Source organism: Electrona antarctica (assembly GCF_951216825.1).
Source record: "Electrona antarctica genome assembly, chromosome: 15".
In the NCBI taxonomy this organism is placed as follows: Eukaryota; Metazoa; Chordata; class Actinopteri; order Myctophiformes; family Myctophidae; genus Electrona; species Electrona antarctica.
Genome location: NC_136796.1, coordinates 43191742 through 43209965, shown reverse-complemented (window position 1 = coordinate 43209965; position 18224 = coordinate 43191742). Strand labels below are relative to the sequence as shown.

At 42.2% G+C, this 18224-nt stretch overlaps 1 protein-coding gene across 1 annotated transcript in view; it reads left to right on the top strand.

Moving 5' to 3' along the window:
- Window positions 1-17425, top strand: part of LOC306938648 (complement C3-like) — a gene marked incomplete at its 5' end in the record, with an annotated part of 50131 nt that extends 32706 nt beyond the window's left edge. The window contains 19 exons of the mRNA XM_079522910.1: window positions 2578-2635; window positions 3962-4051; window positions 4713-4922; window positions 6555-6654; window positions 6741-6870; window positions 7660-7749; window positions 8885-9038; window positions 9795-9895; window positions 10045-10122; window positions 11422-11598; window positions 11849-11908; window positions 12777-12875; window positions 13076-13165; window positions 13372-13474; window positions 13652-13741; window positions 14732-14824; window positions 15397-15480; window positions 16532-16670; window positions 17252-17425. Coding sequence (XP_079379036.1) covers window positions 2578-2635; window positions 3962-4051; window positions 4713-4922; window positions 6555-6654; window positions 6741-6870; window positions 7660-7749; window positions 8885-9038; window positions 9795-9895; window positions 10045-10122; window positions 11422-11598; window positions 11849-11908; window positions 12777-12875; window positions 13076-13165; window positions 13372-13474; window positions 13652-13741; window positions 14732-14824; window positions 15397-15480; window positions 16532-16670; window positions 17252-17393 — 2088 coding nt within the window. The 3' untranslated portion in view covers window positions 17394-17425. The remainder of the gene's footprint in view (window positions 1-2577; window positions 2636-3961; window positions 4052-4712; window positions 4923-6554; window positions 6655-6740; window positions 6871-7659; window positions 7750-8884; window positions 9039-9794; window positions 9896-10044; window positions 10123-11421; window positions 11599-11848; window positions 11909-12776; window positions 12876-13075; window positions 13166-13371; window positions 13475-13651; window positions 13742-14731; window positions 14825-15396; window positions 15481-16531; window positions 16671-17251) is intronic.
- Between the last annotated feature and the right edge of the window lie 799 nt (window positions 17426-18224).

Sequence of the window (18224 nt, the reverse complement as noted above, 5' to 3'; positions counted from 1 at the left end):
AAACAGCTGAATATATTGAACATTTTCTGAACCCACTGTCTATAAAACATGCCAGCTATATCAAGGACACTTATGACTTTGTCAATAAAATCAAAGCCATAACTGTACCACAAAATGCATTTTTATTTTCAATCGACATTGATAGTTTGTACACAAACATCGAAACAGAAGCGGGTTTACAGGCAGTGAAGGAAGTCTTTAATAAATATCCAGATGGGAAACGCCCTGACGCAGAACTACTGGAACTATTGAACATAAATCTGACCAAAAATGATTTCGAATTTAACAAGAAATTCTATCTCCAAACCAAAGGCACAGCCATGGGGAAAAGGTTTGCCCCCTCCTATGCAAATATCTACATGGCCCTGTGGGAAGAGACAGCACTAAAAAAATGCAATCTCAAACCAACACATTATTGTAGATTTTTGGATGACATCTTTGGTGTTTGGGAACACACCAAAGAGGATTTCCAAGATTTTATTAATATACTAAACACACACCATAGATCAATTACAATCAAATATGTGACGAGCACCGAAAAAATAGATTTCCTAGATGTTACTGTCTTCAAAGGCCCAAATTTCAACACAAGTGGTAAATTAGATTTCAAAGTGTATTTTAAAGAAACCGACACACACGCTCTCCTACATAAAACCTCCTTTCATCCACCACACACTTACAGAGGCATAGTCAAATCACAGCTGTTGAGATTCCACAGAATCTGCACACAACAAAGTGATTTTAAAATAGCATGTCAAACTCTATTTAACGCCTTGCGAAAACGGGGTTACACAAGAACCTTCCTTAGAAAAACACATGACACATTTCTAGAGGTGAAAGAAAGGGACCAGAGTCCCAAACTAGCTTTGGTTACGACCTATTCGACCCTAAGCAGGTTAACAAACATGAAAATAAAGAGGAATTTTGCAAATAGGACGGATGACCTACTTAACGGATACAAAATTATACCAGCATATAGGAAGAACAAAAACTTGAAAGATTACCTTGTACATAGCAAACTAAAGGAGACAGACAGACCGATACGCAAGAAACCGGATTACTTCAGACCTAAACAACAAGTGAAAAATAGAACCACAATGAGAATGGTGGGAATAAATCAAATCATACAGGCTAATACTAGTAACTGTGTCTATCTAATTACATGCAACAAATGCAACCTACAATATGTGGGTGAAACTAGAAACACAATAGCAGATAGACTAAACCAACATAGATATAATATAAATAATGCAAAAGAAACAACTTTATTAATTGTTCAACATTTCATGACCCATGGGATTAGTGCCTTGGAGGTTTGTGGATTAGAATCTAATCAAACCTGGACAGAGGGGGAAAGGAGATATGCCGAGAAGCAGTGGATTTTAAAATTAAACACCAAATTTCCACACGGCTTAAACAATACCAATCCAATAGGCCCACAGGGAACAGCTTAGTATACAAACCCTTAAATGCTAAACTCCTAAATGGCCCTTAATTAGAACAGAGCCAGGACAATAGCAGTAACACAAAGCCATTCAGATTCAAAATCAGACCATATGGGTCTGAGGTTGACACTAATGGGCTTGATGGGTGGACCTAATCCCCTCAAAAGTCTCATCATCAAGGTTGAATCATCAATCAACACTTTAATCATTGACCTCAGAGGTATACGACTAATTAATTGCCCAGACTCTTCTTCAACCAAGATGGCGAAAGCAAACATTCTTTGTTCGGTACTCATACAATAGTTTGGTACAAAACACTGAAGTCCTTAAACCAGAAACCTAACCCCCTAACCCTAACCCTAACCCTAACCCCCTAACCCTAACCCTAACCCTAACCCTAACCCCCTAACCCCCTAACCCTAACCCTAACCCCCTAACACTAACCCTAACCCCCTAACCCTAACCCTAACCCCCTAACACTAACCCTAACCCCCTAACCCTAACCCTAACCCTCACGTGACAGCACAGGCATTAACATGGTGTCAACGATAGAACTGGCTGACAGCGCCTACCAGAATCTCCTGGTAGGCCAGTAGGGACCTACTGGGCCCAGACGAATGGGTGACAATTCATGACAACTTGACCATTCAATGGATTGATAAGCTGGGGATCGGGTAATCTACAGTTGATTTAATCGACTAAAATGTATTTTGGCGGGCCTTGATGCCGTCGTAATGGCTGATTTTACACTTGCTGACACTTGCTGACAACGCGTCGCAGCTTGTAGATCTGCTATTTTCAGCATGCAACCAAGTGTTTATGACTTATACTTATACTGACTTATACATTTTAGTTTTTATTTAGTTTCCATTTAGTTTTCATCAGTGGAAAAAGGTAGTCGACGAACATTTTTCGTCTTGGTTTTAGTCGACAAAATCAACACTGATTGCCATCATAGACTGGCCACCCGGCCTGGTGGAGACATGTGCTCCACTGAACGGCCCTTTCTAGTTTATTGTACACTTATGTATAATATTACGAAACATAATGGTAATAATTCCTGATAAACACATTTTTGTCAGTTAATCTTTTTTCAACTAACTAAGTATGTTTTCGTTGTCATGTTTGCTAGCATGCAGGGGAACTGAAAAAGATTCCATTGACGATATCCCTGGAACCTTCAAAACACAGTGAGTTGAGTTGATACGTACTTCCTTGTCTTGCAATTGGAATGGAGATGAAATTATGATAATTAAGGGTAAAAATAAAGAATGTCATTATATAATTTATAGTCATTGGGCCCGATTCACTGAAAGCTGTTTAGACCCATATTTTGTGTGTAACGGAATTTTCCAAACTTCCCATGTTAGTAGTCTAATTCAGTAATCTTTTTCTTTTGTCAGTGAATTTGGCAGAGGAACGATCTTTCTCAAGTCTGCTCGAATGCAGACTTACATGGGACCAAAGCTATGCCTTATTCTAGACCAGGGGTTCTCAACGTTTTTGGCCGGGGACCCCCGGAAATGCTTTGGCAATGTCTCGAGACCCCCGCCCCGCCCCCTCCCGACCCCCAATATAAATGGACTGCTACAATAACCTGTTGTTCCAGGGACCCCCCGCAGAAGCAAAGATTTGAGTTAAAAACGTTTGCTCTGAAAGAATATATTCAAACATTTGGGCCACATTTTCACGATTTTTCAAAAATAGAAGACCTACAAGCTCATAGCGCAGCACTCGGTGCCACGCTATAATGCTTAAAACGCCAACGAGAGTTCCCGCCCAAAATGGGTTAAACATAGATTGAGGGCCAGCCTCACGAAGCAACCCTCTCCACCTGCTTCTAACTTATAATGTAGCTTTACAAGTGTATTTGTTGTTTTCCATACCTGTTTGATTACTTTGTCTACTTATTTATTTGTTTATTATCTTAGGTGATGTCGTATCTTATGGACACGAGACCATACAAACTTAACCAAAACGGGAGAGCAAGATAATTGTGTGAGACACGGCAGACAGCAGAGTGATGTTGTTCCTCAGAGATGTTGGTTTATTTCGAAGTATACAGCATAGCATAGCATAGGCCTGGATGGCCTTGACCAGCCACCACCAGGTAGTGACTGGCCAGACTGACTGAACCGGTTACATAGAAATCAACTAGCTTAAGTACAGTTTTACAATACACATAGCTCCAGACAGCTGGCCACTGGCCACCTGTAAATGTCCTTTGAGTGTGTCACAGGAACTCAGACTACAGTATAAACAGGCCATCGACACCTCTGATCTTGAATATCAAAGACAGCTGCCTGCAGACGAAATGACTAGGGCAATTAACTAGTAGCCTACATTTGTTCACATAGCCTATGTTCAAGAGAATTATTGATTCATAATTCACCACAGTGAGAACCATGTATATAAGCACTTTATGGGTTTCTTTTCTCACCTGCACATGTTTTTCATGTTACCTTTTTTGTACTGTTTTTTTTACACTAAAGTGTTTACTACAATTTCTCTTTCAGATGGTACACAGCAGGTGACTGTCAACAACATACTATGGAGAGAACTGCAGGTTCCAGGCACTCCAACCCAAACACAGATCTCAATAACAGGTGACACTGTTCTATTTATTAGGTGTGTGTGTGTGTGTGTGTGTGTGTGTGTGTGTGTGTGTGTGTGTGTGTGTGTGTGTGTGTGTGTGTGTGTGTGTGTGTGTGTGTGTGTGTGTGTGTGTGTGTGTGTGTGTGTGTGTGTGTGTGTGTGTGTGTGTGTGTGTGTGTGTGTGTGTGTTGTTTTGTTTTAAAAGTACCAATACTGCAATTTAGAACTACTCCGTTACAAGTAAAAGTACGGAATTGAAAATGTACTTGAGTAAAAGTACAAAAGCATTGGCATCAAAATGTACTTAAAGTACTAAAAGTAAAAGTATTCATATTGCAGAATGTCCCACTTCACAAGTTCAAAATGTGTACAAAGTCTATTGAAAATAGCAGATCTACAAGCTCACAATGCCAAAGTAACTAGTAACGTTAGTAAAGTTTTATTGTAGTGGAGTAAAAGTACAAATTTTGTCTCTGAGAAGTAGTGGAGTAGAAGTAAAAGTACTGGAAATCGGAAATACTCAAGTAAAGTACAAATACCTCAAAATTGTACTTAAGTACAGTACTTAAGTAAAAGTAAAGTACTTACTTTCCACCACTGAGAAATACAAGTGTCCTTCATTCTTAATTTCTTCCCCATGCAATGAAAACGCTGCATCTGTTTTCTGCGCAGGAGGAAGTCAGATGAGTTCGCTGGTGGAGAATGCCCTCAGTGGAAAGTCTATGGAAAGTCTCATACGGAGGCCTGGTGGCTGTGCTGAGCAGAACATAGGCAGAATGGCTTTTCCTGTGATTGCTGCCACATATTTGGATACAATTCTAAAGTGGGAAGACGTGGGGGGTCTTAGCAAACGCGATATAGCCCTTAATTACATCAGGATTGGTAAGAATACGCAGACATCTTTTACGAGATCTACATTTGATCTACCCGAAATCAAATGTTTAGTTATACACCTATGTTAGGTATCTTTGTTTTTCTTTTCTTCAAAAACATTAGTTTTAGTTTGTCTTTGTTTTTGTTATTCATAATGTAGGCTGAATCTAAACCCGGCTTAGATTTCTTAGATTTCTCACAATCAATGGCCAGAAGTTTAGTCTTTATGAAATCTATGTCTGACAATATTCTCTGCCTTGTGTAACTTGAGTTATGTTTAAAAAGGGTAGGCGTAATAAGCCTCGGCTTCTGCCTTCACCTTTTCGGTACCACTAGTTATTAGTGGATTTTAATATGTATGTACGTTTGTATGTACTACTTTTTCCTTTTATGGACCGAAATAAAATCTTACCGTAGACTAATCTAAAACGTAATCATCCCTCTCGCCATGATTATTCTTGGTGAAGTGGTGGTGGTAAAACAGATCCCAGCCAAGCCGAGTTGCCTTAACCTGACTCTGCCAGATGGGGCAGCAGAGAGTACACTGGGGGAACCCAGTGTACTCTCTGCTGCCCCATCTGGCGGAGTCAGGTTAGAGTTGCCTACCAACTTGTTGCAATTTGTTGTAGCACCATCGCATGGTTAATTAGAAACATTTGGTGTCCCGGTTCTTCCATGGCATACTGGGAGTGTGTGTGCAAAGTGTCACTCCAGTTTCATGACACTCAGACACTGAATTCATCATTTGTGGCATTTTGTGCAAGACGAGTCACTCCCACAAACGTTTAACATTATCATAGGGCAGTATTATGCATGTCTTAAGTACCTGGTCTTATTACTTAACTTAAGACCTGGAGGCGTGATCAGTGCCATTTGGCTATTCTGAGTGGCCAAACAGCATTGACCACGCCTCCAGGTCTTAAGTTAAGTAATAAGACCTGGATACGCATAATACTGCCCTATATTTCCAACACATTCTCACTCCCTACTCGTCCTTTTTTGAAGATCTGTCAGTACCCCTATGCTTCAAACTATGAAGCCTTAATTGGTTCCTCCAGCCGCTTCATTTTTGGACGCTTCAGAGTCTGACCCGTCCAAAATGCACGCGGGAGGGGGAGTAGCAGCGTTGTTTCCTTTTTGAAAATCATCTCGAGGGCCGCATTGGACCTCTCCCTGGGCCGCATGCGGCCCACGGATCACCAGTTTGAGACCCCTGCATTATAGCAATGGTGAATGTTGCAACACATATTTCAGGCCAGGGCATTCCACATTATGGTGGCAGAGTATAGTAGAATGTTTTGCCAATGTCTGTGCTAAATTTGGGGAGTACCAGATCGGAGGCACTCACAGGGCAGTATAGTCCTCTGACGTATCTTAAATACCAATCCCATTGATATTTTCTTAACCCCCTGCATGTGTTCTCCCCTGAGCCATCCCAAACTAGGAATGTGTGTTGGTATTAGGTGGGTTTTATGCTGAGTAGTAGTAGTAGTATAAGTTTGTTCTCGGAGGTCTGAAGCAATGCCTGCAAGATAGCTGCTCATAGACGGACGGACGGACGGACAGATAGACTCACAGGACCGAAATCATAATGCCTCGACCTTGGGCCGCTCTAAAAATAAAATCTGTTTGTTTGTTCAGGCTATACAACTGAGCTGACATATCGCCAACATCATGAAGGGTGCTTTTCATTCTTCAAAACTGCTAAATGCGGCTCATACTCGCTCTGTTGTCGTCTTAGGTGAGCTTCCCCCACCAATAATCAATGAATGCACATACTGTACATACATGATACAACTATTATTAACTCTCCTCTCCTCTTTCCAGATTGACAGCCTATGTAGTCAAGGTTTTTGCCATGGCAAGTAATCTGGTGACAGTGGATAATAATGTGCTTTGTGGTGCCGTCAGGTGGCTCATTGCGCAGCAGAAAGACGCTGGTAATTTTGAAGATTATGTAAGTACAGTATTTTGATGCTAATAAAACAGGAACAAAAATACTTCCTTGTCATGATAAAAAAAGGGGCGGCGGTGGCTCAGGGGTAGAGTGGCTGGGTAGAGTGGCTGCAAGATTGCCAGTTCGAACCCGGGCTCCCCCAGAGTTGGTATCGAAGTGTCCTTGAGCAAGACACTGAACCCCTAATTGCTCCCGATGTGCTGGTTGGTGCCTTGCATGGTTTCCGCCGCCATCGGTGTATGAATGTGTGTGTGAATGGGTGAATGTAATGCACAATCTATGTAAAGCGCCTTGGATAAATGCGCTATATAAATGCACCATTCACCATGTACAGTACTTCATGTCACATTTTAGTCACCTGGAATGTTTTAGTGTTAGTCTAGTTTTAGTCTACTAAATATAAGATTTTAGTCGACAGTTGATTTAGTCGACTAAAATGTATTTTGGCGGGCCTTGATACCGTCGTAATGGCTGATTTTTCACTTGCTGAAAATATCTACAAGCTCACAGCGTGACACGTTGTGACCTTGTAGATCTGCTATTTTACATTTTACTCTAGGTTTTTTTTGTTGATGAAATTGTCAGTATATTTAGTCTTAGATTTAGTCATCATAGCTTAGCTTTCATTTACTTTCAGTTTAGTTTTCGCCAGTGAAAAAAGGTAGTCGACAAACATTCGGCGTAGTTTTAGTCTACAAAGTCAACACTGATAAACAGATTTCAGGTTTCTGTCTGACAATGATGATATGTACAGTAAAGGTGTATTTGTATGTCTATGCACAAATTCAGATACCTTCTTTTGGCTTGAACACTGAGACATCTGTGACTGCCTTCACACTCATCGCCCTGAAAGAAGCCCATAAAGTTTGTCCCTATGTTGTGAGTAATACACATCATCACACACAAACAAGCTATTTCTGTGTCTCCCTTTCTCATGTCCCCGCCCCGGCAACCTTATAGAAACGGAATGGAGCTTTTAATTTTTTTTAAAAAGTGTAAAGTGTTAAAATAATGTTTTTATGTGGGCGCTCGAGTGGCGCAGTGGTGAAGTGCCTGCTCACTACCACCGGGAAAACGCCACCACTCCTCAAAATGGACAAATCTACAAGTTAATAAAGTAAATAGACGACTTTCACGTGTAATGATGCCAGTGGCGTGCACAGACATTTAGAGGGGCAGGTGCTCAAGTTAAAAAAGGGCACCTTGTGCAGCGCGTGGAACCGGCTGGTTGCCTTAATCTATTTTGGACGGGAACCCCTTTTGGTGTTAGCATTATGTAATGCTTTAGCTATTGAAAAATAGCAGATCTACAAGCTCATAGCGCGCCACCGAGTGGCGCGCTACGAGCTTGTAGGTCTGCTATTTTTGAAAAATCAAAAAAGAAAAGAAAAAAAAAGTTTTTTTTTTTTTTTTTTTTTCAAAAGGGCACATTTCCAAAAGGGCAGGGGGTGCTCTAGCACCCCCTAGTGTCTATCTGTGCACGCCACTGAATGATGCCAATGCCTTTAGTCTCACGACCAAAGGCTAATGCAACTTGAAATTGATATTGTATAAGCCCTTTCTACTGAACAATTACTCACGCACCATTGTCGAGGTAAAAAGATGGAACCTGCCAATATCCGCTTTCTTTATCAAAGCTTTGATTACTGAGGTTGAGGGGAATCTGTCCTTTGGACAAACCCTCCGGTGTCCTACATCATAATTCGAAATGGAGTAATGGACGTACAGTAGCTAGATTTCATACTGTATCCTCATTAGAGTTCTCAACGGGCCTGACAATTAAGGCCGGCCGTAATTGGGCCCTAATTGAATTGACTTCTAAAAAGCAACGCAGGCTTTGGTCCCACCACAGCCCATATTGACATAGGCTACTGTAAATAGTTGTGTGATGTTGTGTTACAATACGGCTCTGTTGCACTAAATGTAGCAGAGCCACAAACACATTTCTGACTCCTCAATTACGGAGTGATCCAGAATTCCTTGACATTCACTCTCTTTTCCATTATGTGCCCAGAGTATGCAAAGTAATATAGACAGAGCAGTGGCTTACCTAGAGGGACGACTGCTGGGACTCACTTCCACCTATGCTGTCGCCATCACGTCGTACGCCCTAGCCCTAGCCGATACAAACAAGTTCAACAAGGCCTTTCTCCTCAGGTTTGCATCAGGTGACTTTCACTAACCATCTTCATCATCATCATCATCATCATAACCTTTATTTAAATTCGGAGTACAATTAAGGGGCAGGCCCTCATTTTCAGCCGAATACAGAACACAAAATCAGCTAAATACAACCAATAACAAAATGAAATGTATGCATCAGAAGACGGTAAATACTGAAAACTAGAAACTATGAAAGATAGAGAATTAATTAAAACAGTTACAATGTTGAACTAAAGTGCTGGAAATCATGATAACCATACTCACACTCATACAGAATTAAGACGTGCATGATTTGATCGCTCCCTTTGGCTTATAAGACGATATTATGTATCTCGATACATGCATGCAGTGGCGTGCACAGATAGACACTAGGGGGTGCTAGAGCACCCCCTGCCCTTTTGGCAATGTGCCCTTTTGAAAAAAAGAAAAAAAAAATAGCAGACCTACAAGCTCGTAGCGCGCCACTCGGTGGCGCGCTATGAGCTTGTAGATCTGCTATTTTTCAATAGCTAAAGCATAACATAATGCTAACACCAAAAGGGGTTCCCGCCCAAAATGGATTAAGGCAACCGGCCGGTTCCACGCGCTGCACAAGGTGCCCTTTTTTAACTTGAGCACCTGCCCCTCTAAATGTCTGTGCACGCCACTGCATGCATGGGTTACAATATCATTCAGGGACATTACATTTGAATACAGAGTTAACAACAGTTCCATAGTAGTGATCAAGGTTGCTTATTTGTGTGTTTCTTTGTATCCGACAGGTGGTAACCAGTGGACTAGTGTTGACTCCAAAGGGGGCTGGATTCAAACTTACACCTTCGAAGCTACAGGCTATGCTCTCCTAGCACTGGTCACGGGACAGGTGAGGTTCTCTGCTGTCTGACTGCATGGCTCATTGTGCCGTGCAAAAGCTATCGTATTTGGTATTTTATGTTTTTGATAAAGAAATTGGAAAAGTTAATCACTTTGTTCTTTCCCTTTTTAAATGTAAATGTTATGTTATGAATGAAGGCTTTTAAGGAGGCAGAACCTGTCGTCAAATGGTTGAACCAACAGAGGACATATCACGGATCATATGGCAGCAGCCAGGTAACACGTGCATTTTTTTGCCCAGACTTTTATTTTTACCAGGAACAAAATCGTATATTTAAAAATCGATTTGGAACATATAACAGACAGACAGCAGTGCAAATTAAGCAACACAATGAAACTATAGGAAAAAATAAAAATGATTCTGTAACAAATAGTACAAGATGTAACTAGGCTATTATGTCAATAGCAAGTAAAAACATCAAATCTACCACCGGCTCTTTTAATCTGGATTTTAAAGCGTTTAGCGGGATCAGTTGATCTAATTTCAAGGTACTTTGCAGATCATTCCCTACTGAGGTGGGTGGCTGAAAACTCAAAAGCCATTTTTTCAAGTTCCGTAGGGGCTTGTGGGACGGAAAGCATGAGGAAGTAGAACGCAAACGCCCCGGCTGGCCAAGGGAAGGCAGTATAGAGACCAGGATTACTGCATGTTTTTTTGTGAGGGTACCTACCCTAGGGGACACGGGGAGAACGTGCAAACTCCACACAACAGAAAGGCCCTTTTGCCAACCCAACTAGGGTATGGGCACTGATGACGCGGAGGAGAGAACACGCCCCGCGGTTGGTTGGGAGGAACATGTTATTCCAACTAGTTCCTTTCCCCTCCATCAGGTGCCCTGGCTGGCCAGGGGGAGGCAGTATAGAGTCCAGGATTACTGTATGTTTTTTGTGAGGGTACCTACTAGAGATGTAGACTGTATCGATATCGGAAAAGTATCGGTATCGGCCATTATTTGTCATATCGGGTCATATTGGTAATATGCCAGTCTAACCACCGATCCGACACAGGGGTAAGGGTTTGACACTATGGCTGGTAAATAAAATGTTGGGGCATGTGTAGTTAGCTTTTGAGTTGCCCAAACTGCAAGTGCACATTTGAGTGAGGAGTCTTCTATAAACACAACATGAGATACAGTATATAGCTAGCTATAAACACAACAGATCACAACACTGGTATCGGTATCGATATCGGCTAACACAGTAATTGTGGTATCGGGATCGGATCGGAAAACGTGTATCGGGACATCCCTAGTACCTACAGTACCTACCCTAGGGGACAAGGGGGAAAACATGCAAACTCCACACAGAAAGGCCCTTTTGCCAACCCCACCTTTAGGGTATGGAGAGAACACGCCCCCAGCGTCCCCAGCGGGAATTGAACCCAGGACCTTCTAGCTGTGAGGCGACAGCGCTACCGACTGCGGCACCTTTTCTTCTTAACTATCTTGTAGCACCATTAAATAAATCACTTTCCATCTAATTATTTTACTTTCTCTGGGTCTGACCCTCTTTTAGGGCACCATGGTGGTGTACCAGGCATTAGCTGAGTATTGGACCAAGGCTGATGTAAATGTGAATGAACTTGACGTTAATCTGGATGTGGAAATCTCCCAGATCTCAGTGGCTGGCAGGAAACTTGTAGACACTTTCAACTTCAACAAAGACAATATCTATACCACAAGAACACTAAAAGTGAGTTAACACAGGCACACGCACACGCACACGCACACGCACACGCACACGCACATGCACACGCACACGCACACACACACACACACACACACACACACACACACACACACACACACACACACACACACACACACACACACACACACACACACAGAGCAAATAGAAATTATACTTTCATTACATTACAGGTGTGTGTGTGTGTGTGTGTGTGTGTGTGTGTGTGTGTGTGTGTGTGTGTGGACGCGCACAGGAGAAGAATGCAGAGAACCTGAATGTGACCGCCAGCGGAACTGGAGAAGCAACTCTCACTGTAAGCACCATTCTTGCTTTTTCCTGTGAATGTCGACGTACTGTGTACTGTATCTATATTAGGTGTTCTGGATCAGACAAAGTTCACTTCTGCCACAAATGCGAAAGTTGCACCGTCTGTGGTTCCTCACTACAGCTGCAGTTCTCTGCCAGGCAAGGTTGGGCATGGGCAGGCAACCTTGCCTGGCAGAGAGAAACTGCACTCCGAGGAGCACACTTTTCTCGTTTAGTTTGTGCCGTGACTGAGCGAGGTGACCTCCAGACAGGCCGCGATATAATCTCCTCATGCACAAATTCAGAGCGCATAAATAGTCATGAAAAATACCATTTCAGTTTGTCTTTAAATATCTCAGTGGAGCTGTCCAGTCAGACCAAGGGGCCAGTGAGGCTATTCAACGTTGAAGGTCTGGGTCCTAGTGGTAGGAGGAGGGACTACAGGCGGACCCGTGGATTCATGACCGGGAAACCCCGTGCAGCTGGGCTTTAACATTGAGCGCTCGGTTGCATACGTCACCCCGGACCTCAAAGTTGAGGTCTGGAGGAGGGACTTCCGGCAGTCTTCCGGGTGCTTCAAAACGCCACTGAGCAACTTCCTATCCGTCAGTCTCTATCCTTTTATATACTCTATGAGTCAGACCTTGGTCCTTGGTGGCCATTTTACTATATACTGTGTCTACACTCTACAGAACTACAGTATCACCTTTGCAGTGATATCAGACACTGTGTGTGTGCCCACGCTCATTGGTGCAGCGTGTGCGTGCGTGCGTGCATGCGTGCGTGCGTGCCTACATAAAATGTGCAAGTAGAAAGGATACAACTGGAGCACAGTGTTTGTTAGTGTTCATTGTAAAGCTTGACTCTGTTCACAGGTTGTGTCACTCTATTATGCTCTACCGACGGAACAGAAGGGTGACTGTGAGAAGTTCAACCTCTCAGTGAAGCTCATCCCAGGTGAATTGTGTCTGTCTGTCTGTCTGTCTGTCTGTCTGTCTGTCTGTCTGTCTGTCTGTCTGTCTGTCTGTGGAGCATGGTTCCAACAGAGAGCCAACTAACCCCAATGTGTGTAACAGCTCTGAAAGAATTTATATTCAAAGATTTGTGCCGCATTTTTTACGATTTTTCGTGTGTGTGTGTGTGTGTGTGTGTGTGTGTGTGTGTGTGTGTGTAGTTGTCCACTGGGGTCGCACGCCCCATTGCAAAGTATGAATTTGACAAAGCTCTGTCCGAACAAGGTTCCATCATCATCTACCTCGAGAAGGTACAGTATGCTTTCACTCTCCCTCTTTGGGTCTCACGCACGCACGCACGCACGCACGCACGCACGCACGCACGCACGCACGCACACACACACACACACACACACACACACACACACACACACACACACACACACACACACACACACACACACACACAGGCTGGCGGCTGTCTCTGTATGTCACCATTTTTTTTTTCTTTTATCAGGTTTCTCATGAACGGCCAGAAGAGATCGCTTTTAGAATAGAACAGAAATTTAAAGTCGCCATCTTGCAACCTGCGGCTGTGTCTGTTTATGAGTACTATAATGGTAAGCATGCACGCTCTCTCTCTCTCCCCAAGACCATTTCATATTTGAGTTTAAGGAATTTTTTTTGCAGTTCTTTTTTAGTTCAAATTTCATTTTCAGCCACTATAAATCAATAACAAATCATCAGACCAGAATGGCACATTATATTGATAGCTCTCCCTCCGTGTCTCCTCGCAGAGAAACCATGTGTAAAATTCTACCGCCCAGAGAGGACACATGGAGAGTTAGTAAAGCTGTGTCAAGGGGATGTATGTGTATGTGCTGAAGGTAAGTGTGACCGGGGTGCATACTTAGTTTAGACTAGTCATCGGTTAGACATGGGTTAAGGTTAGGTTTAGGTGTGCTGCCCCGTGGGAGGTTAGGTTTAGGGTGAGGGTTTGAGATAGGTTGTAGTTGTAGGACTAATGACTGGTCTAACCAATGATTAGTCTAAACCAAAAACTGTCTAAACTAAGTACTGCACCCGTGTGGCCGCGTGAGATTGTCATACTAGAGGCAGTGTTGTTTTTGGCAGCAGATTTAGTTTTAGTCAGTCTTTTGAATAGTGTTCATTTAGTTTTAGTCACATTTTAGTCACCTGGAATGTTTTAGTGTTAAGTCTAGTTTTAGTCGACTAAATATCATTCGATTTTAGTCGACTAAATCTACAGTTGATTTAGTCGACTAAAATGTATTTTGGCGGGCCTTGATGCCGTCGTAATGGCTGATTTTACACTTGCTGAAAATAGCCGATCTACAAGCTCGTAGATATGCTATTTTTAGCATGCAAGTGTAAAATGACTTGATACTGGATCCCTTGTCCACTAGTCCCTTCCTATAACATTTTAGTCTAGTTTTTATTTGTTGACGAAATTGTCAGCATATTTAGTCTTAGTTTTAGTCATCATAGCTTAGTTTTCCTCAGCGGAAAAAGGTAGTCGACGGACATTTTTCGTCTTGGTTTTAGTCAACGAAATCAACACTGACTAGAGGTAACTTTATCCAGTCGTTAATATTTTTTTACACATTGTGTGAAGTGCAGTGGTGCTCTTATATCATCATACAGCACATTTATTCCGTGCTCAGCCAATAAAATCATCACAAATGTAATTCCGGCCAATCACTTTTGGCGTCTTCACTTTTCTTCACTCACCTTTATCTTCACTATGCACTTTGCTCAGCCAATCAAATCATCGCTATGGGGTGATCAGCCAATCATCCACTCATCCACACATTACCTGCATTAAAGTGCATTTACTATTTTATGCAAATTTCCAGAGAACTGCAGTAAGCAGAAGAAGGACAAAATTAGCAATAATGCGCGGAAGACAATGGCCTGCCAGATTGAAGCGAACAACAGAGTAGATTATGGTAAGCGTGCATTCCTGTATTAGTAACTAACTGTGTACGTGTATGCACACCCCCGTGTGTGTTTTTGTGTTGAGTAAACAGTATATGAAGATAGCATTTTATACAGACTTATAGCATGTTATGTAGACCAGGGGTTCTCAACCCGTGGTTCGCGACCCCTCGGGGGGTCGCCAAATTATTTTAGGGGGTCCCCAAATTATTTTCAAAAAAAAAGGGGGGTTTTTTAAATTTTATTTTCACGATCGGGGGTCCCGAGACGTTGCCAAAGCATTTCCGGGGGTCCCCGGCCAAAAACGTTGAGAACCCCTGATGTAGACAGCACTAGAATTTCATTGTATGTAGTCATAGCACTTTATAGTATATATGTATAGTATATATGTATAGTTTCATTATATAGAGATTCCACTGTTACGTTCTTAGCTTATGCATGTTTCATAAATAGGCCTACTACTTTTTATATATGTGATGTATTGCCATGCTTTTTTGTTCTTGCCTAATGTAGGTCGCTCTGGATTAAGAGCGTCTGCTAAATGCCTAAATTGTAAATTGTATGAAACCTGTCTCTCTTGTAGTGTACAAAGTGAGAGTGGAAGATGTAAAAGCAAAGCCATCAGTGCACATTTACCAGATGCGCATAGTGGACGTTCTCAAGGAAGGTAGATTCATTCCTCTCTTTTAAATCTTAATAATTGAACCGTGTCTTTCTTGTCACAAACTCACCGTATGTCATTGTCTCTATCTATTATATCTTTGCTGTCGCTGTCGGGCGGATCGAAACAAGCCAACTCCAAAATGTTCATTTTTCAGGAAATTAAATGAACCTCATTTTGGTGTTCATTGTTGTCTTAAATGCACTATGGCAGGGGTTCTCAACCCGTGGGTCGCGACCCCTCGGGGGGTCGCCAAATTATTTTAGGGGGTCCCCAAATTATTTTAAAATAAAAATAAAAAAAAAGATTTCTTTTTAAATTTATTTTCACGATTTTTCAAAAATAGCAGACCTACAAGCTCGTAGCGCGCCACTCGGTGGCGCGCTATGAGCTTGTAGATCTGCTATTTTTCAATAGCTAAATTATAACAATGCTTAAAACACCAAAAGGGGTTCCCGCCCAAAATGGTTTCAGGTTTTTTTTTTTTTTTTTTAAGATATTTTTTTGCGGCTTACGCCTTTTATTGTTTTTTTTTTTGAAGGGACAGACAGTAGGCTGACAGGAAACGGGAGAGAGATGGGGGAAGACATGCAGTAAAGGCCGTGTCGGGCTCGGGAGTCGAACCCGCGGCACACTGCGACTGGATTACCAGTCGGGTGCCCAGACAGTTACGCCACCGCCTGGGCGGTTTCAGGTTATTGTAGCAGTCAATTTATATTGGGGGTCGGGAGGGGGCGGGGCGGGGGTCCCGAGACATTGCCAAAGCATTTCCGGGGGTCCCCGGCCAAAAACGTTGAGAACCCCTGCACTATGGTACATACACAGATATGTATTCTTTGTCCAAATGCTGAAAATAAACCGAACTGAACTGAACAGAACATCTATGCACATGTTCAAAGAAGAAACATGATACGACGTGTTTTGTTTTATTGTAGTGTATTGTTTTAACTTGATGTGGTGGTACGTTTCTTTTCATTTGGATTTGACATGACAGAAAAAGTGAGGGTGAGGCTGATGGAAGCACCTTCACGGCATTTATTTTCTGTTTATGCTACAGGAACTGACGCGGGAGTTCGGCAGCAGGAGCGTGCATTTATAAGTTTCCCCCATTGCACGTCTTTGGGACTGGACAAAGATAAGACCTTCCTCATCATGGGCATGGCACAAGACATGCACTTCGATGCTGACAAGCAAGAGTGAGTTTGCTCTATTGTATGTGTTGTCACAAATGATATGTAATTATTGATTTGCTTATTGATTGATTCATTTTGGGCGGGAACCCATTTTGGTGTTTTAAGCATTATGTTATACTTTAGCTATTGAAAAATAGCAGATCTACAAGCTCATAGCGCGACACAGAGTGCCGCGCTACGAGCTTGTAGATCTGGTATTTGTTTTAAATCGTAAAAATGTAGTGCAAATCTTTGAATATATCTTTCAGAGCGAACGTTTTTAACTCGAATCTTTGCTTCTGGGGGGTCCCTGGAACAACATTTTTTCAGATGGTGGTCGGCGGCCAGTTACATAATAATTTTGGGGGTCCTTGACATGAAATGTTTGAGAACGACTGACATAGAAACATAGAGTTTTTCAGAAAACTGTCAGGATTTTAATAGAAGGCATTTGTAGAATCCTTCCCAGGTCTAAATGGGTTCCATTTGTAAGTCAGAACTGCAAAGGGCCCATTTAGACACGGAGTATGCCTTCTCACAGCATTTCACAGTTATAACTTGGATATACTGTATGTTTTTCATATCTTTTGTCCTTGTCCTTATAGGTATGAATATGTGCTAGGTGAGAGGACATGGATAGAGTATTGGCCCACTCGAACTGAATGCCAGAGTGCAGAATACAGACATGTCTGTTTGGGCTTGCAGGCCCTGGAAAACATATTAAACATATTTGGATGTCCTGATTAGTGTGATTGAACGTTCTTTCAATAGAGGGTATGCGCGTGACATCATCATCATACAAGGAAGTTATGCGGAAATGCCTACTGAGTGGCATATTTGATTGCATTAAATGACTTTAATCAACATTAAACTCACTTTGCCACTCGATTTGCCACTCGATCTGCCATTCACTTTATGCATGCGCATACCCTCTATTGAACAGGTGTTGTCTTGTATGACCTCAGTCTTCTTTCATTATTGTCCTCCTGCCATGATATGCAGGATCATACAGTATTAACAAATACAGTATTCTTTTTAAAATGTGTTGTTCGGAAATTGGAAATAGATTCAAAGAAGCCCTACTCAATCTTTGTGTTGCTCTGAGTAGAACGCACGACTCTGTGTTTTGTTAGTAATTCTAGAGCACACTTAGCGTTAAAAGCAAGCTCCCAGTCCTGCCATAACCTCGCCTCACCAGGCTTTCCACCTCAGAGGAAAGCCTGGTCTCTGTTCCAAAAGTGCCGTGTGAACCGGTCTGGAGCGTATGATATCATGTCATGTTGTAGTCATTGTTTTGTAGTCATCAGGCAGGAACAACCAAACGGAACTTCCTTTTCCCTCAAACCGGAAGAATAACAGTAAAAGCTCTGGTAGCCTGTAGCTTTTATTGAGAATTGTATTGAGGGAAAAGGAAGTTCCGGAAGATTGATGACTACAAAACAATACTACAACCCGACCGGTTCATATACCCGAAATGGAATGGTGTCCAGGCTAGTCCTGCCATAACTAGGTTTGGTGTGGATCTGTGCTCAGAGGAGTGCACTTTTCTAGTTTTTATTTACCTACTTTTTCTTTTTG